The sequence below is a fragment of the Nesoenas mayeri genome (assembly GCF_963082525.1).
Source record: "Nesoenas mayeri genome assembly, chromosome: 21".
NCBI lineage: Eukaryota > Metazoa > Chordata > Aves > Columbiformes > Columbidae > Nesoenas > Nesoenas mayeri.
The window spans coordinates 3904596-3922682 of NC_137571.1; the positions used below are offsets into that span (position 1 = coordinate 3904596).

The window sequence follows — 18087 nt, forward strand, 5'->3', positions numbered from 1 at the left end:
CCACCTTTTGCCTCTGCTGGAACTGAGGGATCTGCTCGCCGGCAGGGGACTGTCCCCCGCTAGAAGCCAACTCGTCCTCCACTTTGCTCATCCAGCCGGTGAGTTCCTCGTGCGTGGACTGGAACTTGGTGGCCAGCTGGCGAGCCTGCTCCAGCGTGCGCAGGGCCTTGGAGCTGGCGGCCGTGATGTCCGAATAGCGGGTCTTGATCCCATCCAGCTTCTCCTGGATCAGCAACACCTCCTCCCCTGCAGGGGCAAACGACGCTGGGCTGGGGGCTGCAGGAAGGTTTAAGCAGCCACCTGCCCCATTCCCCCGCATTTTAAATAGCTATTTTCAGTCTCGCTTTGCTTTATATCAGTGCAATTTCTCAGCCTATTTTTACAGCCAGGAAGCTACTCTTAGAGCTGATATTTTCTACCAGCGTAACGTCCGCTCCTCCCTGGCAAAGGATGGAAGTGGGCCGTGAAACCTGGCTTTGCCACAAGCCTCAAAACCACCACAGCTCTCAACTACCGTGTCACAGCTCCCAAAGAAAAGGTCCAAGTCGCTCTTTACTGCTGTTTCCGAGAGGACACGAAACTGCAAGCCAAATTCTTTGTGATCGCTCTTCCTGCTACGCGACTCCCACAAGGACAGAGGTCCGTGCATCTGCTTCGTGCAGACCACATCTGAAGGAAACGCATCGCCCCGACCTTTCTTCCCACTCATAAACATAAACTCACACCCACGTGGCAACAGCAGCAACTGCTCAGCATGGGAAAGCGAGATTAGGAAAGGGCTGGGTGTATTTTTAACCTCTTTCCACGTGATTGAGCAGCTGGATGCAATGAGAAAACCCTCCCTTGCGTTGCGGGGCCACTCAGCGCTGAGCATCATCACACCGGCGGTGGGAATCACCCGCTCGCTAAGGCTGGGACTCGGGATTTACTAAGCTGGAGTGTTTGTGGCTCTGGGTGCAAATCAGCTACTCTCAGAGCATCCAAAGGGAAATTAGATGTCAAGGAGAACAGCCTTCGCCGAACAACGTATCGCTGCAGAGGACAGGGGGCTTCCCAGACCCCTTGGATGGGTCAGGGGGTGCCCAGCAATTCGTGTTACCTGTGGTTTGCTTCAGAAGAGCTTGCCCGTTTCTAATGGCTTGGTCCACGTTCTTCTTCCTGTTCACAATTTCCTCATTCAAAGCCTGGAGAGAAAGGTAAATTTGGGTTAATTATCCTTCTGCGGGCAGGTCCACATGTCCCACCGGCCAGAGATGCTACGGAGAGCATGAGCTGCTCCTGCTGGGCACGAGAGGGTGGACAACAGATCCGATGCTTATCTAGCCAACCTTCTCCAGCTACGGGAATTATTGGGACTTGTGGGACTGAAAGACCCAAATCTGAGAGCAAACCTGTCCAGTCACGCTGGTATGGGAATTATTGGGACTTGTGGGACCCAAAGACTTATATCTTAAAGCAAATCTGTCCAGTTCACCCTGCTATGGGAATTATTGGGACTTGAGGGACCCAAAGATCTGAATCTTAGAGCAAACCTGTCCAGTCATCCTTCTGCTATGGGAATTATTGGGACCTGTGGGACCCGAAGACCCAAATCTTAGAGCAAACCTGTCTAGTCATCCTGACATGGGAATTACTGGGACTCATGGGACCCAAAGACCTGAATCTTAGAGCAAACTTGTCCATTCATCCTGACATGGGAATTATTAGGACTTGTGGGACCTGAAGACTTAAATCTTAGAGCAAACCTGCCTAGTCAACCTGACATGGGAATTATTGGGACTTGTGGGACACAAAGACCCAAATCTTAGAGCAAACCCGTTGGATATGTGTTGGATACAACCTGCCCTTGCATTGGACATCACCTCCCTGTTTTCAAGAGCGCGCACGGCCCCGGGCACGGAAGCAGCCGGCTTCCTCGGTGGCCAGCCTGGCTCGGAAAACCCACCGGGTGTTTGAAGCTCTTGTTCTTGGAAGCAGCATCCAGCTTTCTAAAGGCACGGGGTGGCCAAGCTTGCTCAGACATTGTTCACAAAGCAAATGAATCATTTGAAGTTTCCCCCCGGGAAATCCATTTTTTAGGGCCACGATTATTATTTCTTTGAAACACATGAAATCTCTTTACACTCCTCCAAGCCAAGAAGAGAACCAGGGGCCGAACGAGCTTTGCGGAATTAAAGCCAGGCGGGGAACTAAAATAAAACCAGACGAATGCGACAAAATAAACAACATAAAACGATGGAAGAAAAACAGAAAATACCAGCTGGTCGGCATGCTGCTTCTGCAGGACGTCCCGTTTGTAATCCTTTACGGATACCAAGCTGAGCTTGTCCTCCACCTCAGCCAGCCAGTTGAGCACCTCCACCTCCTCCTCCCCAAAGAGCCTGGCGTTAGATAGAGCTTGGTCCAGCAGCGCGGCCTTTCGGCAGCACCGGTCCTGGACCTCGCCGTAGCGGCTCTGCAGAGACTCGAGCTTCTCTGCCAGCAGCCTGCGCTCAGCGGCGCAGCTCAGGGAGGAGAGGGACTGCCCGACACCGAGCGCCCGAGACACGTCGGCCGCGTGGCTTTCTATCTCGTCCGCTAGAGCCTGAATGGCGGGAGGATAAAACGGACAACAGAAAGGAAAAACAAATGAGCGAAACAAATGGATTAAATAAAAGAAACAAACATAAAAAGTAACGGACGCAACTGGAGGGATGGAGACACAAAAGCCGCCCGCGAACGGGCGGACTGCAGCAAATAAAAAGGGTTTAAAAGAAACAGGAGAATGGGAATGGGTTTTGTATGTAGAGTAAGATATGTTTGCTGCAAGGTGAATCACATTCTGTGATTAAGGTGTAAAGACACCGGTTTAATATTGACCCACGCTGGTGGTTTAGGGTTCGCAGCCTTCTCTATACATAAAGCCTGGATAAGTCCTGAACACCTGTTTGTACCACCCCCCCAATAATAAATAAATAACAGTAAATATACTAAAGAAATAATAATAAATAAAACAAGAACATTTGTATTTGGCTTGATGCGTGCCTGAACTGCCTGGCTCAAGATGTTGTTTACAAGAGATATACTGTTTACAGGGTATTTTCTTAATATAGGAATTAGCTTTTGAGACTCCAAACCAAAGGCAGAACCACCCGCTCCGGTGGGACCCAGTGACAGCCCCCAGCAGCTCCTGCTCACACGCAGGTCCCACCTTGTGCCGGCTGATCTGCTGCTGGATTTTGGCCGTTTGGGTACCGATGGGCTCCGAGTTGGCCAGTTTCTTCTCAGTCACCGACAGCCAGTCCGACACGGGTTCTGTGGTTTCATGAAACTGTTTTGCCAGGACCAGGATGTCCTCGAGCTGCTTCTGCCTGTGGGAAGAACAGCTTGGGTTGAAGGGACCTTCAAATGTCCCCCAGTGCCCCCCCTGCCATGACAGGGACATCTTCACCAGCTCAGGTTGCTCAGAGCCCGTCCAGCCTGGCCTGGGATGTCTCCAGGGATGGTTCATCCACCACCTCTCTGGCCAACCTGGGCCAGGCTCTCACCACCCTCAGGGCCAACAATTTCCTTATATCCAGCCTGAATCTCCCTCCTTTAGTTTAAAACCATCACCCCTTGTCCTTGTGGCCGGGCTCTTGGTGTTTCAGAGCTTCTGTTCAACAACAGCCCGGCACAGGTACAAGTCCTAGATGGACAATCCATCTAGTTGGCAGTGATTTAAACACTGGAAGGTCAAATCTGGTCCTCAAAAGTCACTTTATAACCTCAAATATTAACTTATGTAGCAACCAGCAACCCACAAATGAGATTCAGGCAGCAGAAAGGTGTCAACAGGATGTTGCTGCTAAAGTTAAACATTAGGGCTTAAAGGAATAAAAATAACATCCCATCCCCTGCAGGGAATTTATTTAATCCGAGCTCTTCCCTGCCATTGTAAACCAGTGCTATCAACTTCAGCTCCCCAAACACGCTTTGATTTCTCATGTTTTCCAGCTGTTTCCACGTTTCCAGGATGTATCTGCACAGGAATCCCCGCCAGCTCCCCACGTGTTGTAACCCCAGGCTCCAGGGGCACCGTGAATTGCCGGACAAGCTTGTCGCCGGTGTTTTTGGCCGGTGGGACAGTTTTCCCCTCACCTTGCGGCCGCTCGGCCCAGCAACCTGGCCCAGCGACGCTCCAGCATCTCCAGCTGACCCACGATCTTGTCCCGGTCCGTGGGCTCGGCCGACTGCGCGATCCGGCCGCCCTCCGCTTGGATCATCTCCACGGTGGCTTTGCGATCGTCCAGGAGTCGCTGGAGCAGCTTTAGTGTTGGAAATGGAACGTGGGAGGAGATAAAAGTTACCAGATTGGATCAGGCAGAACCTCTTGTAGCCCTCAGAGAGATCCACGCTCTAATTGTGGCTGAAAACCGCCCTAAGCGCGGGGCTGAGACCAAAGCCAGCCCAGCGGGATGGCCTCTGCCATCAAAACCAGTTCAAAAGCAAATAATAACAATATGTCCTGGTGGACAGCAGGATGAGCGTGAGCCAGCACTGGGCCCTTGTGGCCAGGAAGCCAATGGGACCTGGGCTGGGTTAGAAGGGGGTGGTCAGTAGGTCAGAGAGGTTCTCCTGCCCCTCTGCTCTGCCCTGGGGAGACCACACCTGGAATCTTGTGTCCAGTTGTGGCCCCTCAGTTCCAGCAGGACAGGGAACTGCTGCAGAGAGTCCAGCGCAGCCACCAAGATGCTGAAGGGAGTGGAGCATCTCCCGTGTGAGGAAAGGCTGAGGGAGCTGGGGCTCTGGAGCTGGACAAGAGGACACTGAGGGGAGACTCATTGCTGGGGATCAAGATGGAAAGGGGCAGTGTCAGGAGGATGGAGCCAGGCTCTGCTGGTGACAACCAGGGACAGGACAAGGGGCAATGGGTGCAAACTGGAACACAGGAGGTTCCACTTAAAGATGAGCAGAAACTTGTTCCTGTTGAGGGTGTCAGAGCCTGGCCCAGGCTGCCCAGGGGGGTTGTGGAGTCTCCTTCTGTGCAGACATTCCAACCCGCCTGGACACCTTCCTGTGTAACCTCATCTGGGTGTTCCTGCTCCATGGGGGGATTGCACTGGATGAGCTTTCCAGGGCCCTTCAATCCCTGACATTCTGGGATTCTGTGATGCTTTAACTTTTGGCCAGTGAAGTAGCCAGGCAGTTGGCCTAGATGATCATTGCAGGTCCATTCCAACTGAAATACCCTCTTCTAAAAGAGATTCAAAGCGCTTCCGCACCAGAGAGACTTCCCTATCACCCCCCCAAACTTATCAAGTTCTTAAGTCACACTTTAAATAAATTTCCTCTTCAAAGCCTCAATATATCGGACCAAGCCTTGCTAAGAATTCGTTCCTAAAGCGTTTGACCACAACCACACTTGAACTTTCATCCGCGGGCAGGCGCCGGGCCCGGCTGTTATCTCTGCAAACACCGGCACGCCTCGCGTTTGTTCTTGCCGTTTGTACATTGGTTTTGTCCAAACACCCAAACCGGTACCTACAACACCAGCTTGTTCCTGACGCAGCAGAATTGCCAGCACAAAAAAACCCCAAACAGGGCTGGAAAAACACGGTCAACCAGCAAAACCAGCAGGAAAGTTCAGGATAACAAATTGACGCTGGTGATTTAGGCGACGTGAGGGCCAACAAGCTGTGTTTTTATGGCATTAAGATGTAGGGAGCTGGTAGATGAGCCACCATGGAAGAAGCATGTTTGTGAGCATCCCAGCTATGCTTTATCTTTAGAGATGGACCCCCAAAGTATTACCTGGCTGCCATGGAGCCAACCGCTCGCTCACTCACCTTCTGCTCCTGGATCTGGGCTTTCACCACCTTGTACTCGGCCGAGGGCGGTTTCTGGTTGGAGATGAGCTCCTCGGTGTCCGCCAGCCAGCTCAGCAGCGGCTCCAGCGCGTCCTGGAACTTCCCGCAGTGCAACAGGGCCTCCTGCAGCTGGGCGACTCTTTGGGCCACCTGCACCCCAAAAACAACGCCATTGCACCGTCAGGGCAGCGATGCATCCACATCGAAGCCTCAGCTCCCTGTCCATGACCCCTTTAATCTCCCAGATCCCAACAGGGCCGAGAAAACCCAGTTACAGCCCCTCTGACCTTCTTGTTGAGGGTGTTCCAGCGGGTGTTGATTTCTTCCATGTCGTGCTCCAGCCCTTGCACATCACAGTTTTTGCCGGCGCTTTGGATGAGTCCTTGACCAACCCCATTGACTTGTTGTAGCTTGAGCTGGAGAGGATCCACTTGTTCCTTCTGGAACAGCTGGGGATGGGAAGGGTGGGACAGAAAAGGTATTTATAACCCGCCTGGTGCTCTTTTGGTCCCTTCATCCTTCACTGAATGCAGTGAATATGCTACTTGCACTGGTTTTATTAGTTGTGCAAGTTTTCTAAATACCCTCCCCTTGACCCAGTAACACAGATGTTGCAGGTTTTTGCTAGTCTGAAGCACAGCTCGTGATTAATAACGATCCACCTTTGCTTTTAAACGGGTAAATCCCCTTTATCCAAGGACTGAAGCAAGGCGGAGACAGCAAATGGGGGAAAAAATGAGAGTGTTGGCTCTGGTCAGCCACCCGATCGGGAAATAATGCTCCTGGGGAAAAACCCGAAGCGATTCTCACAGTGAAGCCATTGAGAACGGAGACCTGACATCACCCGAGTTTTGTTCACCACGAAATTACAGACACCGAGAAGCTCGCTGTGTTTCGAAAGACAAAGGCAATAGGCAATTAATGCGCCAGGCGTTTAGCGCACCACATATTTGGCATGATCCTGCCTGGGAATCCTGTGGGGGAAAGCTTTTCAAAACCAAAAAAATCAATATTTGATAGGGAAAGGGGAGGAGAGTGAATGAAGCTCCTCATTGTAAAGAGAGGCAGCAGGGAAATCGTGTTTCTGCGGGGGAGATCAGTGTTATCAGAGCTGTGGATCTGCCGTAACCACCCGCGCACCGTCTCTCTCCGGCACCGAGGGACAAACCAGAGCGAACAGCACAAGCCCCTGGAAAAGTGACCGGAGTCCTTCATCACTTACTCCGGTCCCCTGGCCCACGCGCCCATCCAGAGCACAGGTCACCGGGGCAGCGCTCGGCCCTGTTGCATCATTTTCTCTTTGGCAAGCGGTGGGATCGCAGCCAGATGCTGCTTTCTCAAGCGTCCTCCTCCCCACGTGCCCGAGAACACATTGAGACATTCCCACCGATTCCCATTTGGATGCAAGACCTCTACTCGCCCAGCGGCGGCTCGGGGACGCCAAGGCTCTCCGGACACAGCAATGCTTTGCTTCTGAAGGAACACAAGGCAGGTAAAAACCCCCAAACACACCAAGAAACCCCAAATACACACACAAAAAGTTCCCTGCCTGAGCAAGAGAGGCCTCCTTGACTTTTTTTTCCCTGTTCTTCAATAAAAAGTGATATTTTCCAACCAGAGTTCAGTTCTTTAAGGGCAGGGAGGCATCACCGCGGGACACGAAGCGAAGGGGGTGCTGGCAGACACTGTCCAGAACTGTTTGCTCAGGGAGAATTATGCCACGGTTATAAAAAAGTAAATGGTGACATGAAATCATCGATTCCCCGGCCGCTTCTCCCCTTACTGTTTATATATGGAGTTGGCTGTTAAGAGCTGCCAAAGCCACAAAAGGAGGAGGCTGATAAGTCTGGCATGTGGGGCTGGGGCTGAGCCCTGTGCACGCTGCAAAACAAACTGCAGGGATTTGAAGCAGCAGGGAAGGGAGGACTGAGAGCCCGGCCACCCAACCACGGGTACCTGCAACACGGGAATCACCCAAAACACGACTCCGTACAGCCTGAGAGCCACAAAGGTCATCACACAAACAGCCTGAGGAGCCAGTGTGGTGAATGCACTTGTTTTTCCTCTCCTTGTGAGCGATTCCAGCGATTGAGTTCATTAACCTTGTTGTGACTCAGCTTTGAAACAGATATTTAATGAACAGCTTTTGCAAGGGGGAGCACAGAGCGAGGTGTCCTGCTTGGGACAGGCGGCTCAGTGAGCAGAGGGACATCTGCTCCACCACTCCTCCTCCTCCTCCTCCTCCTCCTCCTCCTCCTCGCTCCCAGAAAAGCTTCCTAAAGCATCCCCTGGCTTTCTGCTTCCCCCATCGGCCGTGGTGATTAACCCCAGCGCTGCCGAACGCAGGGCCCGGCGCACACCCGGGGCCACCAACGGCTCCTACAACATCTGAACAAGGGGGAAGATCTACAGGGTTAACAACCACATGGAAAATACCCCACCAGCGAGGCCAACACCAAATTTTGGACAAGAGACGTACAACGGCAAGAACCCAAAAGCTCTTTTTCTCATCGCTATGGTTCACACCGGGTGCCCCAGCCCGTGCTCACATGGACCCCCCCATGTGAAAGCATCTCCCCAAGCCCCTCCACACGCGTTTCTTAAAAGAGTGACACAGCCCAAAGGATGAGTAATTGCTACCGAATGGGGATTTTCGGCGCTGACTGACTTCTGATGTCTCCTTAGTGAGTTTTCTCCCGATCCAGATGGCAGTAAATCAGCGCTCGGCTGTGGGAACCTCCAGCGCCGAGGGCTCTCCAGGCAAAAAGCATCAGCACAGCACGGGAAAGCAAATCCCCAAACGCCACAGAGAATTTCAGCCCCTTCCTGTGCACGTTCGGAGCCTCAGCACCTTATTGCTCACTTAACAAGCTACAGAAAGCGGTGACTGCACAGGACAGGAATTATCCGCACTTAATGTCTTTTGCAGGATTCTCCCAATATATTTTCTGCCTCAAAGGCGGGAAGCGCTTTGCCAGGATGCGGCAAGAAGGTTTTTCTGAAGTCTGTGATTTACATCTGAGTGACTTAATAAGCCAAAAAAGTTGAAGACAATAGTTTAGATAACCGCCGATAGCCTTTTGCCTCCTCTGCTTAGAAAAACACACAATTCCCACAGCCAGCTCTTTGCCTGCCAAATTCAAGCCGGCTTCGGGAGGGGGAGCATTTCAAAACCTGAACCCCGCGGATCGTGGACGTGAGTTACCGAGCACAGTCCCACCTCCCGCCCACCCCCAGCGCAAAATAGAGCCATTTCTGCACCTGGAACCCCCGTCTGCGAGCGCCGGAGCAACAAATACCTCGTTATCCGGAACGAATCCATCTGGCAGAGCAGGAGGCCCCTCTGCGATGGCAGCGGCGGCCGAGGGTCCCTCCGTGCCCGTGGGCACCTCCCCGGGGCTGGGGGGACGGGGGGTTTGTGCACCCGGCAGCACAAGCAGCTCAGGGGTGGGGGGTCCCTCTGGGGGGGGTGGGAAGGCAAAGGGGGGACTGTCCCAAGCTGCCACTGACACTGCAGGCGCTGTCGCAATGGGGTCACCCTCCAAAGCCAGCGCTTTGGTGGAATCAGGCTCCCCCAGGGGCGGCACAACCACGTTGGCAAAGTCGTCTGTATCTCCCAAGGCCACCGCTGTCCCTCCTACTGCCAGCGGTGCGGGAACACCAAGGTCCCCAACACCGGAGACCAGCAGGTCGGCCGCTTCGAGTGGTACGGTGGCAACAGGCACATCAGCAAACGGCGGCGGCGCAGCCAGCAGCTCTGCCACCGCTAAGGGCACGGGGACGGTGGTGGCATCTGGAGGTGGGTGCTCAACGCATAGTTCCTCAGCGTCTGCGGTAGGATCCTCGGTGGCTGGTGGTGTCCCCAGGGGCTCTGGGACAGCCACATCCCCCAGGGCTGATGGGTCGGCTGGGGGATGAAGCCCCTCAACATCCCATGGGGTGGCATCGGGGACAAGCTGCTCTGCAACAGACAACATGGTGGGAAGTTCTTCTGGGGGGTCCAGCACCATGGTCCGGCACTGTGTCAGCGGCTGGTCCCCCCAGCTGCAGGCAAACAGCGAGTCCAGGTCTCCCGGCTGCAGGACAGCTGCCGGCGCCTCCCCGTGTGTGACAGTCACCTCCACAGGGGACACATCCACAGGGGTCCCCTCGGCGTGGGCAGCCCCTTCCAGAGCCAGGTCCTGGCCCGGGGGATCCACATCCCACAGAAGGTCCTCAGGAAGCGCCAGGGATGTGGTCGGAGCTTCGGAGCCCGGCTCTGATGCAGAGCCGGTGTGGAAGGGCGGCAGAGAAGCCTGGTGAGCATCCCCGCTTTCTGTCAGATGAGTCTGGCCCCCAGCTCCATCAGTCTCTGATCCCAAATCTGTGGCTTCTTCCTCAGAAACCAGCTCTGGGACATCCCAGCTGGGGAGCTCTGTCCTTCCAGGCAGAAGGTGACAGGTGCCTGATGGATCCGTTCCCTCAACATCATCCTCGTGGTGCTGTGGAGGGGACTGTGGCTCCTCTGCTATCGTGTCAGGAGCCGAGGGGTGGCACGGGGACACTTGGCCAGGACAGGTCTCCTCAGGGAGCTGGGATGCTTCACCGTCATGGTCCAGCAAGTCTTGGTTATCTTCACCCCACCCCACTGGGGCACTGGGGTAACCAGCTCCCTCCAAGCCAGAGGCTGGATGTACACCCAGCTCAGGAGATGACATCCCACCAGCCACCAGCACAGCCACCATGCAACCATCCACCAGCTCCAGGTCCACCAGCGGGTCAGATTCATCCTCCGGTGCCGGAGAGCAGGGCTGGAGGGAGCCCGGCCCCACTGCGGCCATGGGGCTGGGGGACATCCCTCCATCCGAGTCCGTCGGGGTGACAGCCGACATGTCCCTTTCCGAGAAGGGCTCCGTCGCTGGCTCCAGCGCGCTCAGCACCTGCGAGCTGCAGGTGACATCAAAGTCTTCCAGATCCGACACGACGGCAGAGTCTGAAGCGCTGATGTCCAAAGGGGCGGTACGCTGACACGCTTCGACCGCCATCCCAGACTGTTTGGTCGAATCTGTGTCCAGCCCCGCCGAGTCCATCGGGGAGACCTGAACCTCCTGGCAGGCAGGGACGGCCCCATCGTCCTCGTTCAGGCACTGCTCCTCCAGCTCCAGGAACATCTGCACCGAGTCCGTGTCGGACAGCTCGGGGATGGCGGGGCTGGCAGAGCGCTCCAAACCCGGAGCAAAGTCCTCGGCCTCGCATGGCACCGCTGCATCCCCGGTGCAGCCCGTGCTGCCGGGGAGGGGGCTGCCGGCACCCCCTGGGGACGCGCAGGACTGGGAGGTCCCTGGGCAGGGGGCAGAGCCATCCCCTGGAGCAGCAAAATGTTCCCTTTCTTCAGAAATATCTGCCAAGCAACAGCTCTTCTTCTCCTCTGCCACCAGAACAGCCTTTCCTCTCTCTGACAGCGTCGCCTCCTCCCACTCCTCCATCATCACCCAGCGCTCGTCCTCCTCAAATCTCAGCTCCGACTCCGTCTTCTCCCTGAGATTGGAGGTGATGAGAATATCCAGTCCCGCATCCAGTAGCTCTTCGCTAAGGCACGGAGAGAGGTTGACGTTCTCCACCGTACAGTCCGACTCAGAGGCCTCCAGGGTCTCCTGGCGCCCGTCGTTGAGGTTTCCCTTGATGAAGTTCTTCCTGGCGCGCGGCCAGGTGGCACTGGGGACCTGGCGAGCCCTGGCCAGGTCCCCAGCACGACCACGACCATCGCCGGTGTTCAGCAGGGGCTGGTGCTCATCCCGGGGACCGCCGTAGCCATCCATGCTGAACTGCTTGGCCGTCAGAACCTCCGTCGTGCCAGATGACTTGGAGACATGTTCCAAGGTGAGGGACTCGGACATGGGTTCGCTGTGGTCGGGCTGGCCGGCGTGCTCGGCAAGCATGGCGCTCGACTCCCGCTTATCCCGCAGGGAAGGGTTGGAGGCACCCGCTTCCGACACCTCGCTCAGCGAAGCTCCCATCCTTTCTGCAAATTCGGTGAAGTTGGGCGGCATGAAGGACTTCCACGACCGCCGGTTGACGTTCTCCTTCCTCTCAGGGTTCGGTCGCCTCCTCGGTGGAGCTGGAGCGGGCTTGGAGACATCGCTGCTGAGCTTCAGCGCGTCAAAAATGACTCGCTCATCCAACTTTTTTGTTTCTGGCGCCCTGGACTCGAAGACGTTGCCAGCTCCCAGCGTCCCGTTGCTGGATATGGTGCTGCCATCCCCCTTGCTGAGGGTGCTCTTGGAAAGCTGGTTGAGCTTCGATCCCTGATCGATTTGCTCGTTAATTCTCATCGTGTCGTATATTGACCTCTGGGGCACGTAGCAATCCTCTATATAACCATCCTCATCCTCGCCCTTCCCCAGGCAAGTGCGGTTCTGCCGTAAACAGTCTGGCCGGCTCAGTGGTTTGCCCATGCTCTCGTCCTTACGGGTGACAAAACCGCCCCGGCAACCTTTCGCCCGCCACCGCGGGCAGCATCACACGGCCAGCAGGTCCCAAACCCACCGCGAAAGACTCGAATCCCAAAGCAGCGACGCTACGGGGACGGGAGGGAGCACCGGCAGCACCGCGCCGGCTCAACAGCCCGACCGGGTGTCCCGAGCGGCGAAACAACCCATCTCACCCCCCAGCCCCCTTAAAACAATCCCATCCATCAGCAAAAACCACCCAAATCCGACCGCTCCGATAAAATACTCCCAATCGCCGTTAGCGACAGCAAATCCACGGAAAGAGTTTGAAGCTCTTAATTTCTCCCGTCCGTCCTTCTTTAATAACAAAGGCACTGCTTGTCCCGGCCGCTCACGTTTCGCAGCCCGAGCGGCGAGCGGCTCCTCGCATTTTTTTGCTGCCCAGCTTTAAGTCCCGTGGAAGTCCAGCTGGTCTGAATTAGCCTCTCCCCCCGACTCTCGTGTTTTCATTTGAACTGAGCTTGTCAGCGGATATTCGTGCAAGTTTAAACACAGGAAGTTCTTCATTCAGGGCAAACTCGGAGGTTTCCTGTCTCAAAAACATGATGGCATTGTTGTTCCCGCCACCCGGTCGTGATGCCCGGAGCCACCGAGAGCCACCGAAACCCCAAAATCCAGCCCGGTGCTCGGGGGACGCCACCGAGTCCTGGGGTGGTGGAAGAAGGCTGCAGAGTCTTTGCTTTTCTTCTTTTCTTTCTCTTTCTCCCCAGGAGAAAAAAGAGGCTATAAAACGCATCCAAAAATGGCAAGGGGACGGAGCGGCACGAAATCCCGCAAGTTGCCCGGAGCTGGCGGGGGGAGCCGGGGAACAGCCGCGGCCGGAGGTGCTGGTTCTTCCTCCTCCTCCTCCTCCCGCACTAACTTTCCCGGCCGGTGTCGGGCGGCGGCGGCTCCGCGGCCCCGGGCTGCCCGGCCATGGTGGGGAGGGCGCGGGGGCCGGTCCCGGTGGAGCGGGGGGGAGGTCAGACACACAGACGGACAGACAGACAGACAGACAGACAGACAGATGCACGCACACACACACACCCCGGGACCGCTCTCCCGTTCCCTTCCCCTCCGCTCTCGCCCCTTTTTGTGCGCGGCTCAGCGGCCGGGCCGGGGGCGGGGGGGGGCTCCGCGTCGCCCCCGCGGGCAGCCCCCGGCCGGCGCGGCGGGATGCATGGCGAGCCCGAGCTGCTGCCTTCCTCCTCCTCCTCTTCGCCTCCTCCTCCTCCGCTCTCCTTCCCGCCGGCGGAACAAAAGGCCGAGCCGCGCAGGCCGCCGCACGCCCCGGCCCCGCCGCTCGCCGCCAGCACCGGGCTCCCGCGGAGCTGCCAGCCCCGGCGGAGGGCGGGGGGAGGCGGGGGCGGCCGGGGGGCGGCACCGCGGGGCGGAGCGGGAGCGACGGGGCCGCCCCCTCCCCGGGCACCGCGGCCGCTTCCACCCCCCCCCCCCAACCGCCGCCTCACCGGGACGGGAGGACCGGAGCGCGATGGTGGGGATAAGGGGGGGGTCTCCGCGGCCGGTAGCAGCCCCGGGGCTGCCCCTTCCCCGCCCCGCCGGGGTGGCCCCTCCTCCGGGGGGAGGCGGCAACCCCCGACAAAGAGCAGCAACGCCCTGGCTCGGCTCAGCTCCGGCTCCCCCCGCGCCCCGGCCCCGCCGAGCCGCGCTCCCCCGGCCCTTTGTCCGCGCCCGGCCCCGGCTCTTCCCCCAGCACGGCGGTTTCAGGCGCTTCCCAACCGAGGGAGGGGTTCTGCCCCCCCGTGCCGGGTCCCCTTTCCTCTCACAGCCACCCCTGCACAAAGAACCGAGTTATTAAATCACCAACCCCCCCCCACTCGAAGTACCATTTTTGCCTTCCCGAAGCCGCATCGCTCTGCCAAAAACCCACCCGCGACTTGCCACCGCATGGCTCGCCGGCTCCCTTTCCAAAGAACTAAATTGTACATCGCCATCTCTGGGTCAGCATCATGCTCCCCCTACCCCAACACCCTCTTTTTCCCCCCCCGATGCTTTGGTTTAAGGGATGGGGAACATTTAAAGCGGCTGCCGTGGGGCTGGGAGAGGGAGGCAGCCCAGCGTGTGAATCACTGCTGCGAAGTGATGCTGAGGGAAGTCACAGACTTGGGAAAAGAAAACAGGAGAGGGCTTGAAACAGCCTCCACGCATCTCCAGGCAACAACCCGCCCCACCAGCCACCCTGCCTGCTACTTCGGGGATGAATTCGAACACTGGGATAAAAATACAAGAGGCTGGGAGGGTGGATAATACACAAAAGCACATGCTGTGCACCCCAATAGTGCCAACACTGGGAGATGGTGACCACCGGTCTGCACTTTGCTGTGCCACAGCTTCACCAAAAGCCTTCCTGCTCTGCCATGAAGCCAAGGGAAAGGTGAAAAGCCTGATATTTCAGATGGCAGCAGGTGTCTGCTGTATCTGCAAACATGGTGGCTTGGCCAAGGTCATGGCACAGCTATGGTGGAAGCCTGGATCCCCATCCCCTTGGACCCTTCGTCCCCAATGGCTCCAGCACCGCATTCCCCGAAGGACATTTTCCTTTTGGAGAGCCGGGAATGGATATTTTATGGAAGGGGAGGGTGGAGAGCTATAGAGGAGAAATGGCCCAAAGCGCTTGGTGGGGCTGGCTACATGCTGGAAATCTTTGCGAATCCCTTTTCTTATTTCCATCATTATATATGACCAAGGAAAAGAACAGGAGCAGCCCCGGGAACCCTCCTGGATGGACAGACGGACAGTCAGGACTGGCCCTAGAGTCTCCTCCATCCCACGCCGCCAACACCGCAAGAGTGTCCCCAAGCCCAGATTTTGATGCTTGGCGGGACACACACCAGCTCTTGGTCCGAGTTATTAATCCGGCGCAGCTGAAACAACAAGAGCAGGTCGGCCGTGCCGTTCCGGTGATCCGGCAAAGCCGCCCCCGGTTCCCACCTTGGCCGGGAGCTGGTGGAGCAGGAGCAGCAGAACCGTTACCGCTCCGGGGCCCCTCCGCGAGGAATCCCAGGCATCCGGGCTGGGGCGCGGAGGCTTTTTGTTCCACTGCGAAGAAGGAACGAATCTCGACGTGGAGCTGCTGTTTCACAGCCAGAAATTCTTTTCCCATTTCCTCACCGAGTCACGTGCCAGAAGCAAGCCAAGTCTTCCTCCAACACATCCCCCCCATCCCCAAAACCATTAGGGAAAGATTCGGCAGGTACTAAAGCCAACTAAAAACCTGGCCTGAAGAGCTGGAGCTCTCACAGGTTCCCCAAGCCACTTGGCTTTAAGCCACCAAACCACCCCCTGCCATGGGGACAGAAGCCCAAGGGTGCTGGGAATGGCAAGTTTGGGGCTTTGCTTGAGCTTTGCATTGGCGTGATGGAAAGACGGGGCAGGATGAGAAGGTCCACCCAACAAGCCATGTCCTTTAGACAAAGACCTTCAGCTAAAACCTGCCTGGAGCTTTTCCCAGACCTGCTCCAAGTAGGAGCATCCTCATTTATCTCCCAGACCTGCAGGTTTCAGGCTTTCCTCATATGGCCACCAGCTTCGGGGACACGCGCCTTTCCCGTCACGGGCTGATGTCACCCTGTTTACGACTGCGTTACATCCCGCCTGCCACCGACGCCGCTGTTTACATGGGAAAGCAGTATTTGGAAACCCATATATTTTTAGCTTTCTTTTAATGCGTCTCAGTAGCTGGAAATGAGGGACCTGTGTTATGTGATGAGCAAAAGAGCCCAGAGACAGCTTGAGATCTTTGACGGACAGGTCGGTAATGAGCCCGGGGTAAAACTAAGGGGGTTTCTCCATCCTCAAAGCTCCTTTAATCTTCACCTTGGTGCCCCCCAGCCCTTGCCCAGCCTCACCCATGGTGAAGGGCTGGATGCAGGAAACCTCCTGGCTTTGCACCGTGAGCTTTGTCCCTATGGGTCTGGCTGACCATGGCCCCACGTCTGACTCCGTGAAGGTCACAGAGGTGGCAGGAGGGACCACGGGGTTGGGACACGGTGCCACATCCAAGCAAGGCCGAGGGGATGAGCCCCGAGTGCCACAAAGGGACTCGGGGAGGGACCCAGCCTCCCTCACACACCGCAACAAAAGCGCAAAGCCAAATCACGCACGCTCCAAATCTGCCTTAGAAACCACTTTTTAGGTTTTGCTGGGATTTTTACCGCAGGATTCACGTCCTTTAAAGCCTTTGCTGCATTTGTCGGAAAGTCTGAGGGATTTCTTTATCTCCCTTGCAGCGCTGTTGCTTTTCTCCTCAACTCGCTCCTTTTGCCAAATCTTCGCGATTGCCATTTGGGCACCGCGTGGGCAAGCGCCGAGCTCCCAGCCTGCGCCGGGCGACAGCGCCGCGCTAATCCCATCCCACCACCTTTGGCTTCCAGCTGACTCCAAACCCATTGCACGGCCCCCTCTGCCATCACGCAATCCCTCCCTTCAAATGTGGCTGTGGGTGACGCAGGGAGCCAGCCCACCCCCCCAAACAACCTGTAACCCCTTAATTTGGGGACTTTCCCCCATGGGGCTGCAGGAGGAAACCTCAGTTGGCTCCACGGGGGTCTGCACCTCCATTGGAAAAGCCTTAGAAAGGGGTTAAAAACTGACCTCCCGGAGGAACGTTCTGCAGTTTGGATGTGCAGACGCAGTGAGCGCTGCATTTGTTTCACTTATTCTCTTTTTCCGAGGGTGCAGGAGCTGCACTAGAGCAATTTCCCTGCAAGGCAGCTAATATAGACGTTGGTATAAATAATTCTCCCGACTGAAGCCACGTGTTCCAGCAGCGCTCGGGCACAGCCCCACACCCCGGCACTCGCTGCTCGACGGCTGCGCAGCCTGGGGCTCCCCCAGAACCCCATTTATGTGCACAGATCACCCCCAACAGCCCAGCAACAACCTGCGAGCGAAGGGTAGAGCCATGTGCCAGCATCCCCATGGCAGTAACCCGCTGAAATGCCCATTTTTGTCCTCAGATGCCCAGTTTTTGGGCAAATCCCACTCCATGGCTTTGCTGCGGTGCTGAAGGAGGGGGGTGAAGCAGCAGTGACCCGGCAGCCACGGGCAGGGAGCTGCCACCTGGGGAAAGGGACAATGGTGAAGCTGCTCCTCACCTGGTGTCACAGTAACCGGGGAGAGCTGAGGGATGGGGCGATTAATACACTGCTCTGGAGGCTCATGAGGAAGTGAGGTAAGTGTGTTATCATCCAGAGAATCCTCTGCATGGGAGACATTTTAAACCGCTCCTTCAGCAGAAGAATTGGCAATTGTTCTCGAAAGGCTGCGGTGACTAATCCCAGCCCGAGCCCTTCCCCGGAGACGCTCCCGTCTGCCCCAAACCCAGCGGCCACTGTCCCCCAATTCCCCACAGGGGAACGGGGACTTGCTCAGGTACCACGGGCCATGGGACAGCCCAGGGTTGGGGCGATAAGACAGCCCAGGGTTGGGGCGATAAGATAGTCCAAGGTTGGGGCCATGGGACAGCCCAGGGTTGGGGCGATAAGACAGCCCAGGGTTGGCTCCACCACGTTCTTCCCATGGATCCCCAATCCAGGAGCCGGTTTCTCCCCCTGCTCTGCTTGGCCCTTGCAGACAAAAAGCTTCCCACCTCCTCCCTCGGATCCTCAGCTCTTGTGCAAAGCCGGTATTTTTAGTATCTCCTGGAAGCACTGCGAAGTGTCAGCACCACCAGCCAACAAGGGGACATTCCTGCAGCCATCATCCCCCTGGCAGGGCCACCGCAGCATCGGCTAGAGGGTGGCTTTGGAGCAGCGACCCACGCCAGCTCC

General features: G+C 56.7%; 2 protein-coding genes across 6 annotated transcripts in view; one reads left to right on the forward strand and one right to left on the reverse strand.

Annotated features, from left to right (window-relative positions):
• Positions 1-18087, reverse strand: part of MACF1 (microtubule actin crosslinking factor 1) — a 130719-nt gene that overhangs the window by 26373 nt on the left and 86259 nt on the right. For all 5 annotated transcript variants that reach the window (XM_080357750.1, XM_080357753.1, XM_080357751.1 and 2 more), the window contains exons 58-64: positions 6116-6277; positions 5808-5978; positions 4120-4286; positions 3191-3350; positions 2258-2584; positions 1100-1184; positions 5-246 (exon numbers count right to left, since the gene is read on the reverse strand). In XM_080357750.1, coding sequence (XP_080213876.1) covers positions 5-246; positions 1100-1184; positions 2258-2584; positions 3191-3350; positions 4120-4286; positions 5808-5978; positions 6116-6277 — 1314 coding nt within the window. The remainder of the gene's footprint in view (positions 1-4; positions 247-1099; positions 1185-2257; positions 2585-3190; positions 3351-4119; positions 4287-5807; positions 5979-6115; positions 6278-18087) is intronic.
• Positions 13673-18087, forward strand: part of AK2 (adenylate kinase 2) — a 116784-nt gene continuing 112369 nt past the window's right edge. The window contains exon 1 of the mRNA XM_080357765.1: positions 13673-13677. The gene's annotated coding sequence lies outside the window, so the exon portion shown is untranslated. The remainder of the gene's footprint in view (positions 13678-18087) is intronic.